This window comes from Sceloporus occidentalis, unplaced genomic scaffold, assembly GCF_023333645.1.
Source record: "Sceloporus occidentalis isolate IW3139 unplaced genomic scaffold, rSceOcc1.0.p SCAF_201, whole genome shotgun sequence".
Classification (NCBI taxonomy): domain Eukaryota; kingdom Metazoa; phylum Chordata; class Lepidosauria; order Squamata; family Phrynosomatidae; genus Sceloporus; species Sceloporus occidentalis.
In genome coordinates, this window is record NW_028317181.1 from 902,544 (window position 1) to 928,226 (window position 25,683).

Below are 25,683 nucleotides of genomic sequence, written 5' to 3' on the forward strand. Positions count from 1 at the left end.
GAGATTGTGGAGGAGTCTCCTTCCTTGGAATCTTTAAGCAGAGGCTGGATGGCCATCTGTCAATGGAGATGCTTTGATGGAGAGTTCCTGCATGGCAGAAGGGGTTTGGACTGGATCAGGGGCCTTCTTGGGGTCTCTTCCAACTCTATGGTTCCGAGGGTCTTCTTGGCAAGATTTGTTCAGAGACAGCTTGATGACTTTGCATCTGAGGCTGAGAGAGTGACTCACCCAAGGGGGGTCTTCGCAGCAGAATTGGTTCAGAGGAGAGTTGTCCTCTTTGCCAAGATTCAAACCCTCGTCTCCAGTCAGAGCCCAATGCTCAAACCAACATGCCAAGCTGGTTAAACTGGTTTTACTGTGGCTTCAAAAAAACGAATGAATGCCCAGTGGGACTGTCTGCATCCGCACTGGAGAAATTAACACTGCTTTAACTGCCACAGCTCAGTTCAGAGACAGCGCCATTACCATGAAAAACTATAAATCCCAGGGGTTCCACAGCAAGGAGCCACAGCCATTAAAGCGGCATCTAACTGGGTTAACTCTGCAGTGCAGACTCAGCCCTAATGTGTGTAGGGAGAAGGGCGAGACCTCTACCAGTATAAATTTATAGCTGGGGGAACCAAAGAAAGGGAGACAGATATTTTAAAGTTTTATTCTTCCGAAGTTTTGGGGTGGCACAGATGGCCCCCACTTGCCCACCCCACGGAAGAAAACATACAACAAGATGGAGCCCGTTGGGATTTGGGGGTCTCTGGGGCCAACCGTGTCTTGCGGAGAGATGGCCTGGCCATCAGGACTATTTTGGGGGGCTTGGGGGGGCATAGGGTTTAAAAGAGGGGGAGAGAGTAAAATCATAGAGATCTGAAAGTGAGCCCCCAAAATCTGGCTCTATAGATGAGGCAATGGCACCCTCTTGTGGCCAGAAGAGGAAATTCATAAAAGACAGAGACAACCATTTCTAGGGGAGGCGGTCTTAAAACAAAAATTAAACCCCCCCCCTCCCCCCATTTAACATCCTCAAGTGCATTTAAAAATTTGGCCAGTCCTGGGTTGAAATCAAGCCTGGCACTCTGCATGCACCCAGAGACACCACAGCTGATTTTGCAGACAGGCTCAGCTAAATCTTGGGGGAAAATGGGGGGATCATTCCCCCAACAAAAAGGGAAAACAGGGACAGGAGTGATGGGGGGAGGGGCTCTGGAAAGAGCAGCTTTTTATTAAATCAATATGCTTCCCCAAAATAAAAAACGTGGTTTAACCAGGGGAGAGGGTGCGCAGAAGAGACGGACTAACAGAACGGGGAAAAAATTGTGAGGGTTTTTTTGGTGGTGGTGGGGAGAATGAATGAAGCCAGGCATGCTGGGGCAAAATGGGGAGTGGGAGGGATGATGGTTTAGAAAGAGAGCAACGTGCATGGAAGGGGCTCCCTGTTTCCTTCCCCCCAAAATCAAAAACACACACCACTTTCAGTCCCTCCTTTGGAAAATGGGAGGTGGGGTGAAGGGTTATGATCTGACATGTATAATGGGGGCACTGAGGAGCATGCCCTCGGCCCATTAAGGAAAAACAGGGGAGCAAAAATGGCATGTGCTCCCCTAAACAATGCATCGCTGACACCCCCAAATGTCCGATTCCTCTCTCACACAATCCAAGGCCCCAAGAGTTAAGAGGAAGGAGGGGGAGAGTCAAATCTTTACACTTAGGGGCTGGGGAGTGCTTGCAACCCCCCAAGAAGAGTGGGGGACAACCCAACCCCAAGCCAACCCACCCCCTTTTCCCTCCCTCCCACCCCAAATTCCACCCCTCCTTGCATAGATGAGGGCCAAAGTGCAGATAAACCAGTATTTCTCTTTTTTGGGGGTACAGGGGGGTGAGAAATCCAGTCCTGGATAGACTTGGGGGGTGAGAGAAGGTGTTTGTTCAGTCCTTGGGGGCATTTTTTTTGGGGGGGGAAAAGAAAATAAACCTAACAGGAACCACTGGATAACCGTTACTGAGGCTAAAAGAAAATAAAAATGTGAGGGTGCCCCCCTTTCCTGTCCCCAGGGGTTTAAAAGCAGGGGGGTGGTGATTAAAACAAATTATCCTATTATTGTGGGAGGGGTCCGTTGTGCCATGGGGGGATACAGAGCCCCCCCCACTGCACCCCAACACTAAGAAATTAACCCCAACTACTCACGTCTTCAGAGTCCAAAAAAAAAAAAAAGGATGTTAAAAGAGGTCAAAAGAAAGAAGGGGGGATTTTTTTGGGACAGGACCTCCACCTCAACCCCCCAAAAGCATAGAGGGGTGACAGTGCCCCCCACTAAGGGAGCCACAGCGGCCCTATCAATCGTGGAGTACCTTGACTTTAAACCTGATTCTGAGCAGTGTCCATGGCTGTGGGCGGCTCTGGCCACGTATGGGTTGGGGGGCCTGAGGAAGAGCCTCCCGCCCCGCCGCTCCCCAAAATTTGGGGAAGGAAGGCTAATCCAAAGCACACGTTCCCCCCCCAATCTCTGCTCCAAAGAGCGCCCCTAAAATCCAGGCATGGCAGAAAGAGGGATGCATGGGGGGTTTGGAGGGCCGCAGTGTCACGAGGAAGAGGGCGAGGAGGGTCCAGGGTGTGTGGGTGCCAGGGTCTGGCGCAGTGTCTATGCGCCGCTGTCCATGAAGGGCCTTCCCCCTTGGTCTTTGCTCCTTCTCCTCCCTGGAGTGTTGTCTCCTTCGGGGGTCCGGTCAGGACATCTGGTGGGGGGCCTCCAGCATCTCCATCAGGAAGGTGTCGATGGGGGTGTCCCCAATCAGCTTGAAGAAGAAGAGGTGCTCCAGGCACTTTAGGCCGATCGAACGCAGGGCTGGCAGGCGGAGCAGGAGCTTTGCAAACCTGCAACAGATGGGGGCAGGCATTCAGACTTGGAACAGAGCCCCCCCTGGACATCCAGCCCAACCCTCTTCTTCTGCCATGCAGGAATACAAAGGATCCTAGAGTCGGAATGGAACTCCCAAGGGCCACCCAGTCCCAAGCACTCACAAAGGATGACCACTGGACCTTGGTTTAAAGACCTCCACAGGAGGGAAGCCCTATAAGGCTGTCCATTGCCCTGTTACACCGGGGAGCCATTTCTGAAATATCTGCTGTCGTGGGGAAGAGGGGGAAAGCTTGACTTCTGCTGCCCCAGAGACCAGGACATGAACCAGTGGGTTCAAACTGCAAGGGAAGACACTCCAGCTCAACATCAGGAAGAATTTCTTGAGTGTAAGGGCTGTTTGGGAGTGAAACAGACTCCCTCGCAGGGTCCTTCTCTGGGGGTCTTCACACAGAGGTTGGTGTGTTTTAGTTGTGCATTTCTGCCTCTCCCTTCCCAGTCTCCATGAAATTGTTGTTGTGTGCCTACCCTGAAGGCACCAGTTCCTATCTCATCTTGGAAGCTAAGCAGGGTCAGCCTGGTTAGTCCTTGGAAGAGAGATCGCCAAGGAATACCTGATGCTGGAGGCTCTATTTTAGAGGAAGCAACCAGAAAATAATAATAAATCATAAATAAAACTTTTATTTGTATCCTGCTTTTCTGTAACTAGACAATCAAAGTGGCTCACAACATATTAAAATCCACATTTGCAACATTATGTCCCAAATTCCCCCCCTTAAAACAGGATTAAACATGTTACAATTAAAATATCTATTAAAAACAGAATAAAAATATATATCGAGGACAGAGCGGTGGGCTATTCTAGGATGTGAGGACGGTCATTCTGTGGCCGGGCACTTTAATCAGGAAAGGCCTGCTGGAAGAGATCCGTCTTGACAGCTTTTTTAAAGCTGTCTAAGCTGAGAATTTGACGGATCTCGTCTGGCAGACCGTTTGGGAGCCATTGTGGAGAAGGCCCTCTGGGAGGGAGCAGTTAGTCTGGTTTTCAAAGGCTGCAATAGATTCCTCCCAGAGGACCTGAGGGTTTAGCGGGGCGGATTATATAGAAGCAGGCGATCCCTCAAATAGGTTGGACCCAAGCCATGTAGGGCTTTAAAGGTTATAACCAAGACCTTGTACTGTGCCCGAAAACTGATAGGCAACCAGTGAAGAGATTTTAAGATGGGTGTTATTCAGTCACTCCTAGTTTTTCCGGCAACCAGCCTGGCTGCCATATTTTGCACTAGTTGAAGTTTCCGGACTAGGCACAAGGGTAGCCCCATGTAGAGCGCATTACAGAAATCAAATCGTGAAGTTACCAGTGAATGTACAACAGTCTCTAGGTCCTTTGCTTCCAGGAAAGGACGCAGCTGGCGTATCAGCCGGAGCTGATAGCAGGCGCTCCTGATCGTCGCATTCACCTGATTTCTCATGTGAAGCGACGGATCTAGGAGCTCATGTGAAGCGACGGATCTAGGAGCACCCCCAGACTGCGAACACAGTCCTTTGTGGAGAGCTTGACCCCATCTAGGACTGGAGGTTGCAACCCTATACCTGGTTTGGGGGCCCCTTCTGTAAGTACCTCCGTTTTGTCTGGATTCAGTCTGAGTTTGTTTTTCCTCATCCAGCCCATTACCGCCTCAAGACACTGATTGAGAGGAGAAATGTCATCTGTTGTCATAGCTACTGATCGGGACATGGAGAAATATATTTGGGTGTCATCAGCATACTGATAACCCTGCCCCATGTCTGAGAATGATTTCTCCCAGCAGCTTCACGGGGACAGTATGGCGCCTTGAGGGACCCCACATTTGAGCTCCGTTTTCGAGGAGCGACTGTCCCCGAGCATCACCCTCTGGAATCTACCCGAGAGGAAGGACCGGAACCACTGGAGTGCAGTGCCACCGGTTCCTAACTCTCCCAGGCGTTCCAAGAGGATGTCGTGATCTATTGTATCGAAGGCTGCTGAGAGGTCTAGAAGCACCAACAGGGTCACGCTTCCTCTGCCAATGCCTAGACAAAGATCGTCAGCCAGAGCAACCATGGCAGTCTCCACCCCAAACCCTGTCCTGAAGCTGGTTTGAAATGGGTCTAGATAATTGGTTTCATCCAAGATGGCTTGGAGTTGAAGGGCGACAGCCCTCTCGATCACCTTGCTCAAAAATGGCAGCAAAGAAACAGGCCTATAGTTGTTCATATCCAGGGGGTCCAGGGAAGGTTTTTTTCAGGAGCGGTCTAACAACCGCCTCTTTTAAGCAAGTTGGAACACAACCTTCCCTAAGGGATGTATTGATGACACTTTCAAGAAATGCCATCAAGGCATCACCCCCTGGAAGACCAGCCATGATGGGCAGGGATCGGGGGAATGTCGTCTTCTTCACATTTCCAAGGTTCTGGTCCACATCATCGGTATTCAGAAACTCAAACCGATCCAGTTTAACCTCAACAGCGGGTTGGCTGTTGTCGGGTTAAGCAAAGGGTTCTGCACAGGTAGAACCTGTGTCAGTTCCCTTACCACCCTTAAACAGCTCTGCTAGGCAGGACTCTGCAGATGCGATACATGCAGAGGAGAAACATCTCTGCGCTGCCTGTATCACCTCTCTATAGGTACGAAGAAATTTCCTATGACGACCTCTGTCAGATAAATCGAGTGTCATGCCCGTCACGCTCTAGTCGTTGTCCAACCCACTTCATTTTCCTCAGATCTTCAGGGTACCATGATTTACGATTAGGAGCGGGTTGGAAAGGATGCTTGGGAGCAATTGTGTTGATGGCCTTGGCGAGATCGGTGTTCCAGGTATTAACCAAAGCTTCAACAGAATCATCGGCATTACCAACCAAGGAATCCTGTAAGGCTTTCTGGAATCCAGATGGTTCCAGTAACCTTCGAGGGCAGACCATTCTAATGGGTCCTCCACCCCCAACGGGGCAGACTGTGGCTCTTAGTCCAGCCTTGACCACTGAAATGATCCGTCCACGACAGTGCGGTGGTGTTGATCACCTCCGCCTACGGATGGATATTCCTGTTCCGTACTGAAGACTGCATCGAGGGTATGACCTGTGCAATGCGTTGGCCCGGAAACCAATTGGTATAGGCCCATGTCTGTCACGGAATCCATGAACTCCAGAGCCACACCTGTTAAACTGGTCTCGCGTGGGATGTTGAAGTCGCCTAGAATTATAAGTCTGGGTGACTCCAACAACAACTCCAAGACCAGCTGTGTCAGCTTGGATAGGGAGTCTGTTAGAAAACCGGGTGGACGGTATATTAACAGAATCCCTATACTATCCTTGGTTTTCAGGCTGAGGTACACACACTCGAAGCAGTCAGTTTTCTGGATAGGTATCCTAGGCCCATTACACACGGGCACCCTAGGACGGACTCAGTCTGTGCTAGGGTTAGAAAGGGGCGTCTCTTCCAGACACCCCTAACCCTACCACGGACTGAGTCCATAACAAATGGTGGCGGTCGTTCCACACGGCCGCCGCCATCTTGACGTAGCAGACGCTCTGCATCCGCACATTGCGCCCTGGAAGTGACGCAGCGAGTGCGCGACCAGTGCCTCACGGCATCTCTTCCGGGGCCCAGGAAGGAGCATGATTTTCGTGCTCCTTCTCTGCAGCGTCCGGGAACCGCGCCGTGTGGCTGCTGCGGTTCCCGGACATGCAACCGGCGGCGGCGGCAGATCACCGCTTCTCGGTGGTCTGCAACGGGCCCTAGTCAAGGTGAGATTATCTCTGTGGACCAGTGCCACTCCGCCCCCTCGCCCACTTTCCCTTACCTGCTCATTAACAGAGTACCCAGCTGGGAGGACTCGATTCCAAGTGATGGCACTATCATCCCCCAGCCAAGTCTCTGTGAAACAGGCCAGGTCGGCTTCCTCATCCACAAGGAGGTTGTGGATGATGTGGGTCTTATTCTTTACCAGCCTGGCATTACAAAGGAGCAAGGTAAGGTTCTGTGGCATGGTTGGTAAGCTCCCCAATCTATTCTGGGTAACAGAGTGAGCTGAAGGTGGGATCGCTTTCAGACATCGATCCTGCCTTCAGAAAAACCTCTTCTGAGATTCCCTGATGATGATTGCCCTGTTTAAATATTTGAAGGGATGTTATATTGGGGAGGGAGCAAACTTGTTTTCTGATGCTCCAGAGACTAGGACCTGGAACAATGGATGCAAGCTACAGAAAAAGAGCTTTCACCTCAACATTAGGAAGAACTTCCTGACAGCAAGGGCTGTCCAACAGTGGAACACACTCCTTCCTCGGAGTGTAGTGGAATCTCCCTCCTTGGAGGTCTTTAAACAGAGGCTCGATGGCCATCTGTCAAGGATGCTTTGATTTGGATTTCCTGCATGGTAGGGGGTTGGACTGGATGGCCCTTGCGGTCTCTTCCAACTCTGTAATTCTATGATTCTATGATGATGATGATGATGATGACCTAAATGCCCTTAAAAGGTAAAAGTACCTCTGAGGACCCCTTGCCTAAGAGACCCCAATGAAATCCATGGGGTCATCCTCCCAGGTGCCCCCCAGCCTGGTCTCCCACCCCCCCAGCCCCGCTTGCCCATACCTGCCCTGCTGTTCGGGGTACTTCTGTTTGCAGTAGGACTCCAGAGAGGCGTAGACCTTCTCTCGCAGGAGCTCCACCTCACCCGGGTTGGAGAGCCCCTTGGCGTCTGGAGGGTGGCATGGGAAGGAGAACCAACAGGAGAATCAGCACACTCCAAAACAGAGACCCACATGGACACACAGACACACAATGACCCCCACATGGAAAAAGGAAAACCTATTTGGGGGCTCAAACCATGGTTGGCTTAAAGTCACACACAGAAACACAATTGTCCCTCAATATTTGTGCCTTTGATTAATCAGTTTTGATTAATATGTTGTCTCTTAGAGGAATCTCTAAGTCCTCAAGAACAATTCTGCCGGAAATTGTCCACAGACTTGTGCTGGAGAACCTAGAGGTTCTTAGAGAAAACACTTCTCTAGGCTTTTGTAGGTCCTCCATCAGGATTCTATGGTCAAACTCTAGCAGATGTTAACCATAGAATTGCCCTGGAGGATCTAGAGATTCCTAGAGAGATATTCTTTCAGGTAAAACAAGAAGTGGGTTTTTGTTGTTGGTTTTTTGCTGCTTTTCTACTTTCATCGGGGGGTGGGGGTGGTTCTGCAGCCCTAAAGCCAGCAAATGTGGAGGGTATGCTTTATATTTTAACTAATGTGTTTTAGCTGATGATACGTATTTGTTAACTGTTGTTGTTCCCTGCCTCAATTCATGAGTAGAGGCAGGTAATAATAAATAATAATAATAATAAACTAGAAGCAGAGAGAAGTGTCATAAACCAATGCACAGCAACCCTACCATGCCGAGTCCTTTGTCTGTCTGTCTGTCTCCTACACATATACAAAGCCACTTTGTCTCTGCAAGGGACACAAAAAGGGCCGGTGCCGACCCCCATGGGTGCCCCCCAGGCCCCTGACCTGGGTTGAAGAGGATAATGGCTCGGAGGCACCCCAGCTCCGTCTTGTCCATCCGCATGTCGCGCATCTTGGACACCAGTTCGGTCAGCACCCTGCGGAGGACGGAAAGAAATGTGGGAAGGAGGGAAAGGAGGCATGGGTTACTTGAGGGGTGATGTCCAGAGGAACAAAGTGGCAGGCATCCTTTGAAAATTCAATATTCACATAGAAATATGCTTGGAGAAGGAGCAGTTAGATGTTTGCAGGCCTTGGCACCTCTAACTGCTCCTTCTCCAAGCTTATTGCTGTGTGAAGGATGGTTCCCAAACTCTGGTCCGCCAGAGATTTTGGACCTCAGCACCCAGAACCCCCACCCAACTTGATTGACAGAAATTCTGGGAGCTGAAGTCCAAAACCTGGGTGGGCTGAAGTTGGGGAACCGCTGAGGATAGCTTAGGGATCTGGGTGTGTTTTGCTTGGATAAGAGGCAATCGAGATAAGAGCCATCCTTAAATGAAGGGAAGTCACACAAAAAGATAGAGGTGGCTTGTTTTTTGCTGCACCAGAGAATGAAACACAAACCAATGGATTCAAATTACAAATACAGTCACCCCTCCGTTTTTGCTGGGAATCCGTTCCCTCTTGAAAATGGAAATTGCAGATATTCAACCCCATTGGTTTGAATGGTGGCACGCATCTATGGGTGCACACCCATTGCTTCCCCCTCCATTTGCCCCTCGCGAGTAAGCAAGGGTTGGGGATCCGAAGTCTGTGAAAATGGAGGGGCAACTATAAACAGCCTTGAAGGATGGTGGAGATCTTTCTCTCTTTCTTAGGAGATCATTGGAGATTTTGGAGGATGGCCACCTCTCAGGGGCTTTAGTTGTGGATTCCTGCACAGCAGAGGGTTGGTTTAGATGGCCTTTAGGGTTCCCTTCCAACTCTAAGGTTTGACAAAGAGACTGGAACAGGAAAAGCTTCCTTCTGTCTCCATTGAGGCCAAACAGCATGAGAATTAGGGTTAGCCAAGGACTGGTACAATCTGTGCGCTTTTGCTAGGATGGCTTCTTTCCCCTGGAAACTTTCCACCGAAGAGGAGGCGATGGCTGGTGGATGGACCCCCACTTTGTGTTTGTTGTTTTGTGCCCCCAAGTCATTTCTGACTTACGGCAACCCTAAGGCAAACATAGTACAGAGCTTGGCAAGTTTCCTTGCAGGGGCTTTGCCACTGCCATCCTCTGAGACTGAAAGAGAGCGACTTGTCCAACCATTGGGGGCGGGGGGGAGGGTTGGATTAAAAAGACCCAACAGGCCATAAGGGGGCAATCCGCTAGAGGGAGAGAGAAGCCCTTTCCACCCCCTTTGCCCCCTCCCACATCCAGCCTCCTACCTCCCCCAACCCTCCTACTCCCAGGCATGCCTCCCAAGGGCACCTGTCAAAGATGGCTCCCACGCCGGCGCTGTGAGCGCTGTTGCGGTGGACATGGAGGCCCGTGGCCAGCAGAATCCCGTCTTTCACCGAAATGGAGCGGTGCGAGAAGGAGGCGATCAGCAGCTCGTTCCAACCTGCCGTGGAGCATTATTATTATTATTATTATTATTATTATTTACTTATATCCCACCTTTCTACCAATGCAGGGACCCATGGCAGTGGAGTAGAGAAGAGTTAGTGGATGAAAGGCTGAACCAGTCACATAGAGACCCCAATGGGCCCCTGGGGGGGGGGGCAAACCCAACTGGACTGGACCCCTGTTCCCCACCCCACTTTGCCAGTAGGCAGGGGCTTGGGGGCCTCCCAGCAGCTAAGGAGGTGGACACTGTTCAAAGGTGGCATGGAGAGCAGCAAGCTGAGCCCCACGGATGCCCCACCAGCCTCTCACTCACCTGCCCGCAATAGGATGACCTGGTCGTCGAGGGGCAGTTCGGAGAAGTGGGGGATGCGCTTGGCCCACTCCACCAGCGTGAAGAGCTGCTTGTCGGCTGCCTGGCAGATGTTGGTCACGGGGTCGTTGGGCTGCGAGAGCCGGCGTAGAAGAGGAAGACGAGGAGGGTGGGTGGGGGGCCTTTGCCAAGGGGGGAGCATTGCAAACACCCCTCTCCCCACTTCAACCCCCCTCAGCACTAACTCATTACCTCTTTCTTGAGGTAAACTGCCAGCCCTCCATCTGACCCACAAGGTCCCAACATTTCCGCTTCCCGAGGGTCCCTCAACTGATTTGTTCACAAACCTCCTTTTGGGACCCCTCCAGGGAGCCTCACACTAGACGTCTGACCCCCCCCCCACCCCAGCCTCAAATGCACGACTTCCATGCGAGACCCTCCCACCCGACTCTCCCACCGTCCCTGGTAGCCTAACCTCTGCAAGCCCTGCTGGTATTTACCTCGCTGGTGTCAAACGTCTGGGGCGAGCGTCCCGATCCCGCTGCCCCCCGCCAACTCACCGAGCTGCCCCCCGTGCCGGATCCGTCAACGCTTTGGTCCGACTTCTGCTCGACGGCCAGCTCGGCTTCCAGGATCTTCTCCACAGGCATGTCTTCATTGGCGCCGCCCCCGACCAGGTCCCCCTCCCCATCTTTGTCCTTGCCGCGCTGGCGCTCCTCTTGCACCGCTGGGCGGGAGGGCAGGTGGGGAGGCATGGAAAGAGACTGGGGTCAAAGAGACAATCTAGAAGGCCCCTACTCCTCTTACTATTGATCCCCAAAGGGCAGAAATGGGATGTGGCGCACTCTCGGATGCTTCTCATTGACATCCTCTAAGAGGATCCAAGCACCAACTTTGTCACAATTCAGAGGAGGAGGAAGGGGGGGCAGATGGAATAAGGGGACTGACCACCACCAGGCCAGGCTGCACAGGCAGCAAGCGCGGTCCCCTTCCTGTCCTGAGAGGCAAGAGGAGGACCGAGAGTCATGCCTGATGCCGCCTGGCCTGGCACTGGCAAGGGAACCGCCACCAAGGCTCCCCCCGAACCCCGAGGAAGCCGTGGTGGGGACCCCCTGCTGTGGGGGAGGACGAACACAGAGATCAACCGCTGCCACTGCTCCTGGAGAACACCCCAACTCTTGGCACTGCCCTTCCATGGAGCCAGACACCCCCAGCCCCACATCCATCAGAGTCACGGAAGGCAATTCTGATGAGTGGCTCCCCTCCAACTTGGCTAGGGTTCCCCCCATCCACGAAAGTCTGGGGCCCTGTGGGTGGAAAGCGGCCCCCTGTCTAGGAGTCCCACCTAGACAGCCCATGGGGCCGTGAAGGCCAGTCTGGTTCCCACTCCCTGGCATGCAGAACCATCTCCCAGGGGCTTCTGAGACCGTTTCACCAACGCCCTCTGTGCTCCACCTGTCCCCCTTCCCCACCTCTATGAGGCAAATGCTACAGAGAGGCCACCAAAGCAATGCCAGCAGAGGAGTCCAACTCACAAGTGCCACCCCGCTGTCCCCTTCCTGTCTCATGGCCGGCCTAACCAGCTGCCTCTCAACCTCCCCCTCCGCCGCCATCCCTCCCAGTGTCTGTCCCCAACACCCCTCTGGGGCCTGCCCCCCTCCCCGCTACCTTCGCGCTTCATGCCGGTGGCCAGGCATTTCTGGTAGCGGCAGTACTGGCAGCGGTTGCGCTGGCGCTTGTCCACGATGCAGTCCTTGTTGTCGCGGCAGGTGTAGGTCAGGTCCTTCCGGATGGTGCGCTTGAAGAAGCCCTTGCAGCCCTCGCAGCTGTACACCCCGTAGTGCTTCCCTGGTGGGGGGGCCGGGGGGCGCCGGAAGGAGGAGGAAGGCGGGGACTGAGTGTCGGGTCAGCTCTGCCCCTCCCTCCCTTGCCCTCCCAGAGGCTGCGGGGCTCCTTCCTCAGCCCCCCTCTCCATCGGCACCCTGTGCCCTGTCCCCTTCTCTCCACTTCATCAACTACCCACCCCGATTGCCACAGCCTGGCACCCAACTCCCAGACTTCCCATTACTCCAGTTGGTCAGGACTAGGTTGGTAACAATCACCCAGAGGAAGAAACTCTGCTAGAACATGGCCACAAAGCCCAAATAACCCACAAAAAACAATCACCCAGAGGACTTGTATTGGGAAGGAGGGAAATAAATAAACATAATAATTTAATTATAATAATAATTTATCTTCAGCCACCCACAGACTGTGGAATGACCTGCCAGGAGAGACTGGACAGCAGGATATGGCCTCAGAATTTCTAAGAGCACTGAACACGCTGTCTAAATTTAAAACAGCATTGAAGTCCAGTGTTTTCTGGCAGGCCTATCCAGATGATTTTTAAACTATGATTGTTAAATGATGAATTTTAAATGCGGATTGCTTTAGAATGTGTATGTCTTATTTACCCTTTTAAACTAATGTATTTTAATTGGCATTATGCATTGTTTATTTGTTGTTGTTCCTTGCTGCTATCCATAGGGAGGGGCAGGTAAGAAATTATAGTGATCATGAGGCAAAAACTGTCACGGGGTTTTCTTGGCAAGATTTGTTTGGAGGGGACTTGCCCTTCTTGCCTTCCTAAGAGGCTGAAAGACTGTCACTTGCTCAGGGTGACCCAGTGGGTTTCCCCAGCTGAGCAGGGATCTGAACCCTGGTCTCCTAATCCCACACTGAAAGCATTGCACCTTGCTGTTTCTCGGGATTTCTCGACAGGTTTGTCACTGCCTTCCTCTGAGAGTGTGTAACTCATTCCCATTCAAAGCCTGGTCTCAGCACTCAGACCACTGCCTCTAAAAAACAGTGTATTCTTTGTTAGACTGATTCAGAGCATTGCAAAAAACAAAAATATAAAGATCTTTTAACCTGGCAGAATACCTCTCTAAGAATCTCTAGATATAGATCTGCCAGAAAGTGACCATAGAATCACGCTGGAGGACCTACAAATGCCTAGGGAAGTGTTCCCTCTAGAACCTTTAGGTCCTCAAGTGTGACTCCATGGTCAACTTTCACTGGAAGGTGACCACAGATTTGTGCTAAAGGACCTAGAGATTCCTGGAGAGAACATAATAATCAAATTGGCAAAAGTCAAAACCGTAAATGTGGAGAGCTAGCTAATCGTAGTTTCACTGTGTACCCGATTTGACTGATTCAGATTCTGGGCCACCGGTGATTCGCATTCAGAATCAGGGACAAATCATCAAATTACGTAGCCTGTTCCAAACCATCACAAAGAGGAACACAACAGCGCAATCACAACGAGAGGCACCACTCCTGGAACAGGCCGTATTGTTTTCCTTTATTCCTATACCCATCCCCTTAGTGCCCAAAGATTTAGATACTGTCCAAAAATGTAGGATTTGCTCCCTGCCCCCCCCCCCCCCGGTTGTTGGACTTTTCCTGAGGGGCTGCATCTCCTCTTGTAGGTCTAGGTCCCTCACCATGTCTCCAATTCTGCTCTCCGTAAGGACTGCCATCTCTATAATCCAATCTCGGTCTTTATCTATACAGGTTGAGTCTTCCTTACCCAAGATTCCAGATTTTGAAATATTCCAAAATCTCAAATCGTCCACACGGGTGACTGAAAGAGCAACACCTTTGCTGTCTGATGGTTCAGTGTACATAAATTTTGTTTCATGCACAAAAGTATTAAAAATATTGCATATAAAATTTACCTTCAGGCTACATGTATGAGGTGTACAGTCGGCCCTCCATGTTTGTGGATTTGACTTTTGTGGATTTGATCATTTGCAGATTTGATGAACCAGTTCTCTTTAGGACCTCTAGGTCCTCCAGTGTGACTGACAGAAGTTGACCATAGAGATTCCTTGATCAAACATTTCCCTAGGCATTTGCCTCCAGCACAATTCTATGGTCAACCTCCACTTGATGCTGACCATAGAGTTGTGCTAGGACCTAGAGATTCCTAGAAGAGTGTTCTTTCAGGTAAAAAAAAAATAGTGGGTTTTTTGTGGTTTTCCACTTTCATGGGGGTCCTGAGCCCCAAACCCCAGTGAATGTGGAGGGCCAACTGTAAATGAAACAGAAATGAGTTTCACATTTAGCTTGGGCTCCATCTCTAAGATAGATCATTCTATAAATGCATACAGTATATTCCATGAACCAAAATAAATCCAGAACACAAAACACTTCTGGCCCCAAGAGTTTTGGGTAAGGGAGACTCAACATGCATGTCGATATCATCATCATCCATGTTATCTTTGTCCCTTTTCAGTTATAGGGAGACTGTACCTCCTTTGTTGAAACAGCTTTATTGGCTACCAGTTTATTGCCAGGCACAATTCAAAATGCTGGTCATGACCTATAAAACCCTATAAGGCTTAGGTCCAGACTATCTGAAAGATAGTATCTCCCCATAAGAACCTGCCAGGACCCTAAGATCTTAAAGGGAGGCTTTATTTTGGTCCTGGCACCATCAGTGTCTGGGAGAAGTTGACCATAGAGTTGTTCAAGAGGACCTAGAGATTCCTAGAGATGTTTTCTTTCAGGTAAAAAAATTGAGTGGGTTTTTATTTGTGGTTTTCTCACTTTCACAGGAGAGGGGCTACATCAGCAAATATGGAAGGCCCACTGTAGTTTTTAAAGAATTTTATATTGGATTATATTTTGATTTTGGATTTGTTTTCATTTTTAAAAAATGTTCTGGCTTTTTTTGCTACTCGTTCTGGGAGCTGACTGGCAATCCCGCCTTGGGAGAAAGGGGGCATACAAATGAAATAAATGAATAAAGTCCCACAGTCCTGCCTCAAAGCCCATCTGTAAAGACTGGGAAGCTAGTGTTTCTGCCCACAGCCCACCCACAACCATGAACCAGACCATCCAGAGTCCCCCCCCCCCCCCCCCGGCAATGCCAACACCAACTCGGGTTTCCCGCACACCTGACGACCGGTCTCCGCAGATGGCGCAGAGGCGCTTCCCTGGCATCAAACCTCCATGGGGGTGGCTGGGCACCACCCTCATGCCCAGTGGGGGCTTCACGTCGTCCGAGCTGCTGACCGAGTGGAGGCCAGAGAGGTTGACTGTGGAGTTGATCTGGAAGGGCATGAGAGAAGGGAACGTTGGACTGGTCCTGCCCAATGCCTCAAAATAACTGTAGTCCAGAAAGTGGGTATTCTGTCCCCCTACCCCTCTGTAGAAGCCCACCATGGGTACAGAGACTGGGCCGCTCACCTGAGGGCTACTGACAGGACCGTATCCGATGGAGGGTGTCGCAGGGAGGCCGGGGGATCCCATGGAGGAACTGATGACCGGGAAGGGTGAGCCCAGCCCTCCGATGGAGGTGGTCATGGCCGACCCGATCATGGAAGGGTGCAAGGGAGCTGAGGGCTCAGGCGGCGGGGACGTCCCGGTGCCCCTCAGGGGGGGAGAGGAGCTCAGGGAAGAGCTGTCTGGACTCCGGCAGTCTTTAAAAGAGGAAGAAGAAGAAGGGAAAGGGGGGGGGGAAGGGAGGGAGGGAGAGAAGGCAGAAGGTGGGTTAGAGTGACAAGGCAGCACCGTGAAATCAAAGTGGGGTCACTAAGTCCCCCCCCCCCAAATCAGAGGGATCTCCCCAGTCTCCACCCTGCCAGCCTTTCCCCAGAAGCCCCCACCCTGGGCACCCTCCACTTCCCCTCCGGATATTGTGCAAAACCACCAGGAAACACGCGGGCCCAAGGCAGCTTCCTGGCCGCTTGCCTTCAGCTCGGGGGGAAGGACAGGGAGAGGGGAAGGCACCCCCCAAAAAATATTATTATTATTATTATTATTATTATTATTATTATTATTATTATTATTACATTTACTTACATGCCACCTTTCTCCCAATATAGGAACTGAAGGGGAAAAGTCCTGCCCCCCAACTGATCCCCCCGCCTGAACAAAGTGCTTCTTCTTTAACAACTACTGCAAAGAAATAAAGCATGACTAAAGGCTCAACCATCACCACACAATACCAGTCACCAGAGCTACTCCCTGGATTTGGAGAAAGAAATGAGTATTAAATCTAATTATTTTCCAAAATCACACCTAAAACAAACCCGCATAGGTGGTTTCTGAATGGAACGAGACGGCAAATCGTTTTTGCCCTTTTCTCGAGCTTCTGTATGAGGTCTGGATGTATGCAAGGAATCTACATCTAAAGCAACTGGACAGGCAGACGAATCTACCTGCCTATCCTCTATACGCTGAATAAAGCGACATATGTCTTCAACGTAGGAAGCCGTCTTCACAATGAAAGGGGCAAAAAATGAGTCTAAACTTGAGATAACAGTTCCAACCGTTTGGAAAAACTTCATTTTGGGCACTGAATTTTGGAACCGATACATAGCTGGGATCTACAGTTTAGTACTACTGATGAAGAAATACTGAGACGGCTTCAAAATCCTGCCACCATTGCTATCCATTTACTATTTACAGTTTCCACAATTTCTTTGTTATTTTGCCACAACTATTAGAACTTGTGGAAATATATTTGGATATATGTTGTTATATTATGACAACAACAACAACAACATTTACTATTATATTTTGATCATGGTATCTCCCTTGCCAAGTAAGTACAGCTTCCCTGTGAATTCTGACCTGATAGTTGTTGGCATGGTCCAGAATTTCAGTGTTTTCAAACTGCATGAGAGACGCTGCAGACTGGGTCAGCCAGAAAAACCAGCAGGAGCACAAGACATAATAAACCATCTGGGGCATAAAATGCTGTTTGAAAACACTGAAATTCTGGACCAGGCCATCAACTATCTATCAGGTAAGGATGCACAGGGAAGCCATTGAAATCCACAAAACCTGGACAACTTCAATGGGAAAGACGAAATCCTGAAAGTGAACAAACTTTGGCTACCAGTCCTGAAAAACAACACAATCAAGACCCAGCAAAATGTAAATGAAAAAACCCACTCATGGTCCAGAGTTTTCCCAGCAGACAATGAGCCCCTAATGAAGCAGACACAATCCCTTTTTGCATTTCCTCCAGCCCTGAGGCCTTGCCACTCAACAACAGAACGCTACACAGATTAACAGGGAAATGCTTCCTCTCAACCAACCGCATATAAACCCCACTCTCTTCCATGCCAGCATTCTCTGAAGATGCCAGCCACAGATGCTGGTGAACCATCAGGAATAAACTCTCCTAGAACATGGCCACAGACTCCCCAAAAACCACAAAAAACTATGGATGCCAGCCAGGAAAGCCTTCAACTTCACAATAGAGTTTGACTCTCTAGGGTTCTCTTGGTCAGTTGTTCCCAAACTTTGGTTCTCCAGATGTTTTGGACTTCAGTTTCCAGAATTCTTGATTGTTGGCCAAGCTTGCTGGGGCTTCTGGGAGTTGAAGTCCAAAATACCTGGAGGGCCAAAGTTTGGGACACTGCTCTAGGTCCTCCTGCACAACTCTGCAGGAGGTTGACCACCAAGTTGTGCTGACGGAGAACCTAGAGGTCCCTAGAGAAAATACTTCTCTAGGCATTTGTAGGTCCTCCAGCGTGATTCTGTGATCGAAAAGGGCCTGAAGCCCCTGGCTGGGGAAGAGGAGGAATAGTCTCTAGATCAAGGGAAGTCATGGTGCTACTCTGTTCTGCTTTGGTCAGTCCTCACCTAGAATAATCCTTTGTCCAGTTCTGGCCCTCCAGGTAACAGCCACCGCTGCTTCTGGACATCACAAAATGCACACTGCTGGGAGTTCCAGCAGCTTTGAGACCCCACAAGGCCAGGTGGTTAACAGTAAACTATTCCAAGGGGAAAATGTCTTTAGAAAGTGTTGTATGGTTTCTGTGGGGCTATTTGTTTTCCCCTGGCACAGGTGCTGCGCTGGCTGGGGGATTCTGGGTGCTGCTATCCCAAAGAGTTGGTTTTTTGCATTCGGTTCTAGGGGAGGTGAAATTACAGTTGGCCCTCCCCATTTGTGGCTTTGACTTTTGCAGATTTTGTTATTTGTGGTTTTGATTAATATGTTCTCTCTAGAAATCTCTAGGTCTTCCAGCGCAACTCTGACAGAAACTGACCAGAGAGTTATGCTGGAGAACCTAGAAGTTCCCAGAGAAAACATTTCTCTATACACCATGATTCTATCATCAACTTTGGGCAGATGTTGACCACAGAGTCGCACTGGAGATTCCCAGAGAGGTGTTCTCTGAATGTTTTTTTATTTACGGTTTTTCCACATTCAGCCAGGTCCTTTACCCCAAGCCCAGCAAATGTGGAGGAACTCATGTATTCAGACAGATACCTTTTGCAGGTGGCGAAAACTGGGGAAACTACTGGAACAGGGCTCTTTCAACAGGCACCAAAACAGTCTGCAGACCCCTGCAGGAAAGCCCCTTGAAAGGTCTCCCTAGCTCTCAGCGGAAGGGACCCCCAAGGGTCATACAGTCCAAAACTCTGCCAAGGAAGCTAGCACTCCACCACCGAAGTGCGCACAAGAGACAGCCATCTGACCTCTGTTTGAGAGGAGACCTTATTGTCCCAGCTCTTCTTGCCAGGAAATCTCTCCCTGATCTTCTGTTGAAATCTCCTTTCTTGGCGCTTGAATCCCCGTTGTAGCAGGAAACAAAGCCGCCTCCGTCGTCCTCCATGTGACAAGAGCCCTCCTTCTGCTGTTTTGGGGATGACTAACCCTCTTGAGCAATGCCTCCAGCTCCATGGCCAAACTCTCACAGATTTCCTACAGGCCATGTCCATCTCCCCAAGGGCTGTGGCTATGAGGGCCAGTAGATGGGCTCTGGAGTCCTTCTCAGCCAGCCAGGGATTGTGATGCACTTAATTTTCAGCCGGAGGATGGAAAAAGACTAGAGGAGAGGACAGTTCTCCTATGGAGGGAGGAAGACTGGCCCCATTTGCACATTTTGATTTTCTCTGTTTTCCCCCCTGCAGTATGTTTATTATAGAAACATAAAATTGGAAGGGTCCTCCAGAAGTCAGTTAGTCTAACCCACTGGCAGCAAAGAACCATGGAAGATGTCCTGAGAGCTTTATGAAGGTGTCTGAGAAGAAGACCTCACCAACCAACTCTCCAGGAAACTGGGTGCACTGTTGAACTGCTTTCGCTGTCAAGAAGTTCCTTTAAATGCTCAGTCGAACTTTATCCTCCTCTATAGAAAGCTCTTAGATGTCCATCTTCCAACAGCTTCATCCAGGAAGGAATCCCTCTACAAATGTTGAGCACAAATGGTCAAAGGATCCTGGGACCAGCGTCCAGCATAAAAATGCATATTTTCCAATGATATTTTTATGTCAGGGTTTTTTTTCAGCCTAAAATTTATTTGTTGGCGGGGGGGGGGGGACCCTTGTTTGCTGCACACAAATGAAAAAAATACCTTTTGCATGAAACCAGTCCTTTTGCACGCCCATGAAACCCGTCTGCATGCATGCTTCCCAATGATATTTATTAGTTCAAGATTTTCTTTCAGCCTAAAATTCTTTGGTTGTGGATAGGAAAAAAGCCTTGCTTGCTACACACAAATAAAAAATCCCTCTGGCATGAAACCAGTCTAGAACAAAATAAATCAGCTTCTGTACAGATTATTGTCATTTATGCAAAAAGAAGGATTCCTTAGTGCAAAAAGAATAGAGGGCTTTCTTTTTTGCAAATGAAATTTTTTGCAAAGATGCCCCGAAATGTGCATTTTTTTTGCAGCAGTTGAGCAATTTCATGACAAAGCGCAAAGTGGATAAGTCAACACCTCCTTTCTCTACAATAAAAAATCTGTGAGAAATCTTTGCATTCCTAGTCTTCAGGAGCCTGAGACGCATGGGGCGCATGCCTTGTCTTCTCCAGAAAAGGTCCAGAACAGGCTCTTTCTCTAGCTCTGCTCCTCAGTTTTTTAAGGGGCTGGTGGTGGCGTTTGAGTGCCCCCTTGGAGCCGCACTGCCCCATCCCTTCCCCTATAATTCCCCCTTTTTTCATTCTGAGTACTCCAACCACATCATCACGCTGGCTCTAAACATATGCTGATCCTATCATGAGGTTTATTGCGAGGAGATTAGCCACTACAGTCAGCCCTCCACATTTGCGGCTTTGACTTCTGCAGCTTTTACTATTTGTGGTTTTGATTAATATGTCCTCTCTAGGAATCTCTAGGTCCGCCAACCAAAGAGTTGCAATGCAGGACCTAGAGATTCCTAGGGGAAACATTTCTCCAGGCATTTGTAGGCCTTCCAACGGGATTCTATGGTCAACTTACAGAAGATGTTGACCACAGAGTTGCCCTGGAGGACCTAGAGATTCCTAGATAGGTGTTCCCTCAGGTAAAAAAAATAGTGCTTTTTATTTGCAGTATTTTCTACTTCAAGGGGGACTTGAGCCCTAACCCCAGCAAATTTAGATCATAGAATCACAGAATCCTAGAGTTGGAAGAGACCCCAAGAAGGGCCCTGATCCAGTCCAACCCCAATCTGCCATGCAGGAACTCTCTTTCAAAGCATCCCCATCGACAGATGGCCATCCAGCCTCTGATTAAAGACCTCCAAGGAAGGAGACTCCACTACACTCCGAGGAAGGAGTGTGTTCCACTGTCGAACAGCCCTTACTCTCAGGAAGTTCCTCCTAAGGTTGAGCTGGAATCTCTTTTCCTGCGGTTTGTATCCACCGTTCCGGGTCCAGTGATGGTTTTAATTTGCTAGGACCCTGACCTGGATTTTGTTCCTATCCATTGGGGAGTTCTTGTGAGGCGCTGGGGTCTTTGGGTCAAGAGCACTTCTGCCAAAATTTGGATTGTAGAAAAGAGGAAGATGTGCAAAGCTGAGAAGCAGCAGAGTGGCCCTCTGCCTGGCCTTCATTTGGAAACAAAGATTTCGCTGGATCTGAGACCTAGTGCCTGCTGGTCAAGACCAAAGACAAGCTGATCAACATTTTCTCCCCGTTAAACACCAGCTCCACTTGCTCACAAAAGGGCCGGCTCCTTGGCAAAGAGAATCAGAGAGTTAAAAGAGACCCCAAGGGCCATCCAGTCCAACCCCATTTTGCCATGCAGGACCTCAATATCAAAGAATCCCTGAGGGATGGCCATCCAGCCTCTGTTTAGAAACCTCCAAAGAAGGAGATTCCACCACAATCTCCGAGGAAGGAGTGTGTTCCACTGTCCAATAGCCCTTACTGTCTAGAAGTTTCTCCTAATGTTGAGCTGGAATTTCTTTTCTTGAAGCTTGCATCCATTATTTCATTGTGTCTTGTTCTCTGGAGCAGCAGAAAACAAGTGTGCTCCCTCCTCAATGTAACACCCCTTCAAATACTTAAACAGGGCTATCATGGCACCCCTTAACCTTTTCTTCGCCAAGCTAAATATCTCCAGCTCCTTAAGCTGCTCCTCAGAGGGCTTGGTGGTTCCCAGATCTTTCACAATTTAGTTCCCCTCTTAACCTTCATACCCTTCTTAATCTTCTCTTCTTCATGCTTAGATATGATAATACAAGCTGGAAGGGGCTTCCAATATCAGACCAAGGGGCTCTGTGGCCCAGAATCCAATTCCTGTGGAGGCGCAACCAGATGACCAAGGAAAGCATGAGCACAACTACCCATGCCTCTCCTAGAGGCAACCACCACATGGAACAGAGGCATGCTTTCCACAGACGCCACTCACACCCAACAAACCTTTGAAATCTTAAATAAATTTGCCCCCTCAGAAGCCATCTGCAATTCGCATTTCTCCAGAGAGAGAAGGTCATGCTCCACCTGGTTGGATTTCTGGCAGCTATATGTGGCTACTGTGTAGAGAAACCCTTTCCACATTGTAGGGATGGACATCAACAGGAACCCAAACAGAAATAAAACACAATCGGGGGGGGGGGGGGGGGGGGGAAGGAAACCCGCATCCACTTTACTGGAAAGAGGAACTCGGTCAGAGCAAGGCAAGGGGCAGGCATCTAGACACTAGCAAAAACCACCCCCACCCCATCCCCACACTTTCTTCCATTAATAAGACCCCCTCTTTTCAAAATCGCCTTCTCCTCTCTAAATAACCCTAACCCTAATAGTTCCACTTCCTTAACCTTCCGTCTCTACAATGGTCCAAACCACACTGTGGAAATAATCCGGTTTGAGACCACTTTAACTGCCCTGGCTCAAAGCTAGGGAATCCAGGGAGCTGTATTTACAAAAATATGTACAGGCATATAGCCTTCTAGGTCAGAGAGCGCTGGTACCACAAGTAACCACAATTCCCAGGATTCCCTAGCACTGAGCCAAGGCAGCTAAAGCAATTTATGCAGTGTGGTTTGGGCCAATATATGACCGGGGGACGACATCTAGACCTTTTATATGAGCCCTTTGGGGAAGACAGCCTCGGATCAACTTGTACACAGAAAATGTCATATGAACAGCAAGTGAAGAAGGAGTGAAGACAGGAGGAACATCAACAATCTAAGATAAGCAGATGACACCAAACTACAAGCGGAAAGCATGACAGACCTGGAACGCTCGCAAAGCGTTCACAAAGAAAGTCAAAGAAGAAAGCACAAAGGTAGGCCTAACGTTACACATAACGTTAAGCACAAAACAAAAATAATGACCATGGAGGAGGTACATAAAATCAGCCTAGATTACTCCGTTCCATGACTAGAGGAAATCACAATAGTTAAAGGTTTCCCATACCTTGGATCAAATACTGATCAGAACGGGGACTGCAGCCAAGAAATGGGAAGTCTAGGAAAGGGAAGGGCAGCCAGGGAAGAACGAGGCAAGATCCTAAAGAGTAGAACGATTCAAGCCCTTGTACTCCCTATTACCAGGTAAGGCTGTGGACCCTCAGGAGAGAAGAAAAGAAGAAGATCCACTTCTTTGAGATGTAGAGCTGGAGAAGAGTGCTGAGGATGCCATGGACAGCCAAAAAGAGTAACAAATGGGTCCTGGAGCAGATCAAGCCTGAACTTTCCCTGGAAGCCAAGGCGGCAAAACTGTGGTTGTTGTGTTTCGGTCACGTCATTAGAAAAGACAGTAATGTTGGGAACAGTAGAAGTCAAGAGGAATAGAGCGCATGCCAGATGGTGAGACTCAGCCAAGGAGGACAAGCCCTGAAGGAATTAGGAAGAATTACGCAGAACGGCTGAGGACAAGAGGCCTTGGACGCGTCGTCCTCTCATCCGTGGGGCTGCCATGAGCCCAAGCTGACTCAAAGGCACTTAAGACGACAACAACAACAACAACAACAACAACAACAACAACAGCCTCCTCCTCCTCCTCCTTGTTGCTGCACCCACACTGGAGAAATAACCCGGTTTAGCATCACTTTAATTTGTCTGGCTCAAGGCTATGGGATTCTGGGAGCTGGAGGACGTTGTGGGGCCCAGAGCAGAGAATTCCAGAGCCTTGAGCCAGGGTGCTGAAAACTGGTGCCAACCCGGGTTATGTCTCCAGTGTGGATGCAGCCAATATATTTCTCTTTCTAAGTGTGCCCTATTCTTCCCTTTCTGTTGGAGAGACAGGTGGTCATAAGAACAACACCTCCACCCCCCAAAAATGGGGTGGTTGGGAGGACTGGGCCTACCATGCATCCATGGTCTGGGGGTGAGCCTCTTCTTCCTCTCTGCCCCCCTCACCAACAACCTTTATTCCTCTCTTGACCCCCTCCTGGCTCTCTCCAAGCTCCCCCAATATAATGACCCTATGGGTGGGGGGCTGTGTCACTTGGGGGGAGACCCAGACTGCAAAAGCCAAAGCCATTTAGGAGACTTCCTTAGTACAGCTGGCCCTCCACATTCACAGAGTTGGAAGAGCCCCAAGGGCCCTCAGGCCAAACCCCTTCTGCCATGCAGGAACTCTCAATCAAAGCATCCCCACTGACAAGGAGACTCCTCCACAGTCTCCACGGGAGGAGTCTGCTCCCCTGTCAAACAGCCCTTGCTCTCAGGCTGGACTCTCTTTTCCTGTCCTCTGCATCCATTGCTCCATTGTGTCCAATTCTCTGGAGCAGCAGAAAACAAGCTTGCTCCCTCCTCAATATGCTATTGACCACAGAGTTGTGCTGGAGGAGCTGGCAGTCCCTAGAGTAAAGACTCCTCTAGTCCTCTGGAGGCCCTCTGGCATGACTCTCTGAGGGTCGGCCTCGGAGCTGCCCTGGGGACCCGCAGAGTCCGAGAAAGGAGCCTTCTTTTCTCCACATCCACGGGGGTCCTTCATGCAGAATGCGGAGAGGCCCTGAATCAATGGGGAGACGTTGGGTGAAGCCAAGCCCCTTTCCTCTGCCCTCTCCTCCACTTGGGAGGGGGCTGTCTAGACTTCTTCTATGCTCCTATTTGGGGGCCTCTCCTCCCTCCCCTTTCCCCTGCCCCCTCCTGCTTACGGGGGAGGGCCATAGGGATCAGTGGGCCTCTAGAGAGTCTGGGGGGGGTTCTCTCTATAGGGGTCGATGGATGCCCCCTGGAGGGCGTCTGGGGGGTGGATCTTGGCCCCATGGGGCCACGTGAGGAGGGCGACCCCTTTTTTGACTTGGGGAGGGGGCAGCTCCCCCCCTTCTCCGGGGAGCCTCTTCCTCCCCTTCCCTCGCCTCCGTCTGGCTTCCCATGGGGGCCCTTGCCTTCCTTACCTGCTCCGGCGCGCCCCGAGTCTCCCATGGCGAGGAGCCTCCCTCTCTCTCTCCCTCGGGGGCCTGGGCCCCGACCCTCCTCCTTGGCCCAGCGCCTGGCTCCCTTGGGCCGGGCCTTCCCACAAGGCACCGCGCCAGGGGCCTAGCGCCGCCGCCGCCGCCGCCTCAGCCTCTCTTTACCCACAAGGCAGCGCGGCCGCCCCCTCGGGCCTCCTGGGCCGCGCTCCCAGCATGCTCCGCGCCAAACCCAAGCACAACCCCGATTCTTGTGCTGATGACGAGGGCAACGGGGGGGACCCCGACGCCGCCCCCTCGTTTGTGTGTCTCTTCTGTCCTCTCTTTACCCACCAGGCCCCGCGCGCTCCCGGTCTGTCCTCTCGGCTCGAGCTTCCCACAAGGCACTGGGAACCAGGGAGGGAGGGCCTCCTCCCGGCATGCCCCGCGGCGGCCTAGTCCACTCCTTCCTGTGATTTAAGAAAAGGGGAATCTCCTCAGGGTTTTGATTTGCCATCAAGAAAAATGGCGGCGGAGACGTCGGTGACGTCAACAGGCCTCCCATAATGAGGCGCTCGGCGGATAACGATTTCCCCCGCATTTACTCCCAGAAAAGGCTTCCTCAGCTAGGTTTGCCTTGCCATAAAGAAAGATGACGGCTGCGAACCCTTACCTCGTTATAGGAGTGCATTTTGTTAATCGAACCACCATCTTTGTTGAGGGCAAAGCTCCTTCGGCGGCCATTTTCCTCCTCCCGTTCTCTAGGTATAAAACGTGCTGCCGCCATCTTGGATGAGGGTAATGACGACTGTTTCCACCCCCCACGTCCGCCATCTTTCTTGAGGGCAAGGCTCCTTCAGCAGCCAATTCCCTGCCTGAGTCTCAAAGGCCTT

General features: G+C 50.5%; 2 protein-coding genes across 5 annotated transcripts in view; one reads left to right on the top strand and one right to left on the bottom strand.

Moving 5' to 3' along the window:
- LOC149278109 (uncharacterized) overlaps positions 1 to 25,683 on the top strand; it is a 705,984-nt gene that overhangs the window by 342,583 nt on the left and 337,718 nt on the right. The gene's annotated exons all lie outside the window — the stretch shown is intronic.
- On the bottom strand, positions 1,835 to 25,283 carry LOC149278118 (retinoic acid receptor RXR-alpha-B-like). Of its 4 annotated transcripts, none has more exons than XM_089502329.1 (10): positions 25,145 to 25,283; positions 15,468 to 15,700; positions 15,176 to 15,329; positions 11,901 to 12,080; positions 10,733 to 10,959; positions 10,236 to 10,365; positions 9,785 to 9,917; positions 8,373 to 8,464; positions 7,459 to 7,564; positions 1,835 to 2,866 (listed from the first exon to the last, which is right to left on the bottom strand). In XM_089502329.1, exons 1-10 carry the CDS (start codon positions 25,230 to 25,232, stop codon positions 2,719 to 2,721), a joined length of 1,491 nt encoding a protein of 496 aa, XP_089358455.1. In that variant the 5' UTR covers positions 25,233 to 25,283; the 3' UTR covers positions 1,835 to 2,718. The 4 variants fall into 4 exon arrangements, with proteins under 4 accessions (XP_089358455.1, XP_089358457.1, XP_089358454.1 ...); XM_089502331.1 differs by having other exon boundaries at positions 24,797 to 25,182; XM_089502328.1 differs by lacking the exon at positions 25,145 to 25,283 and adding an exon at positions 16,083 to 16,294.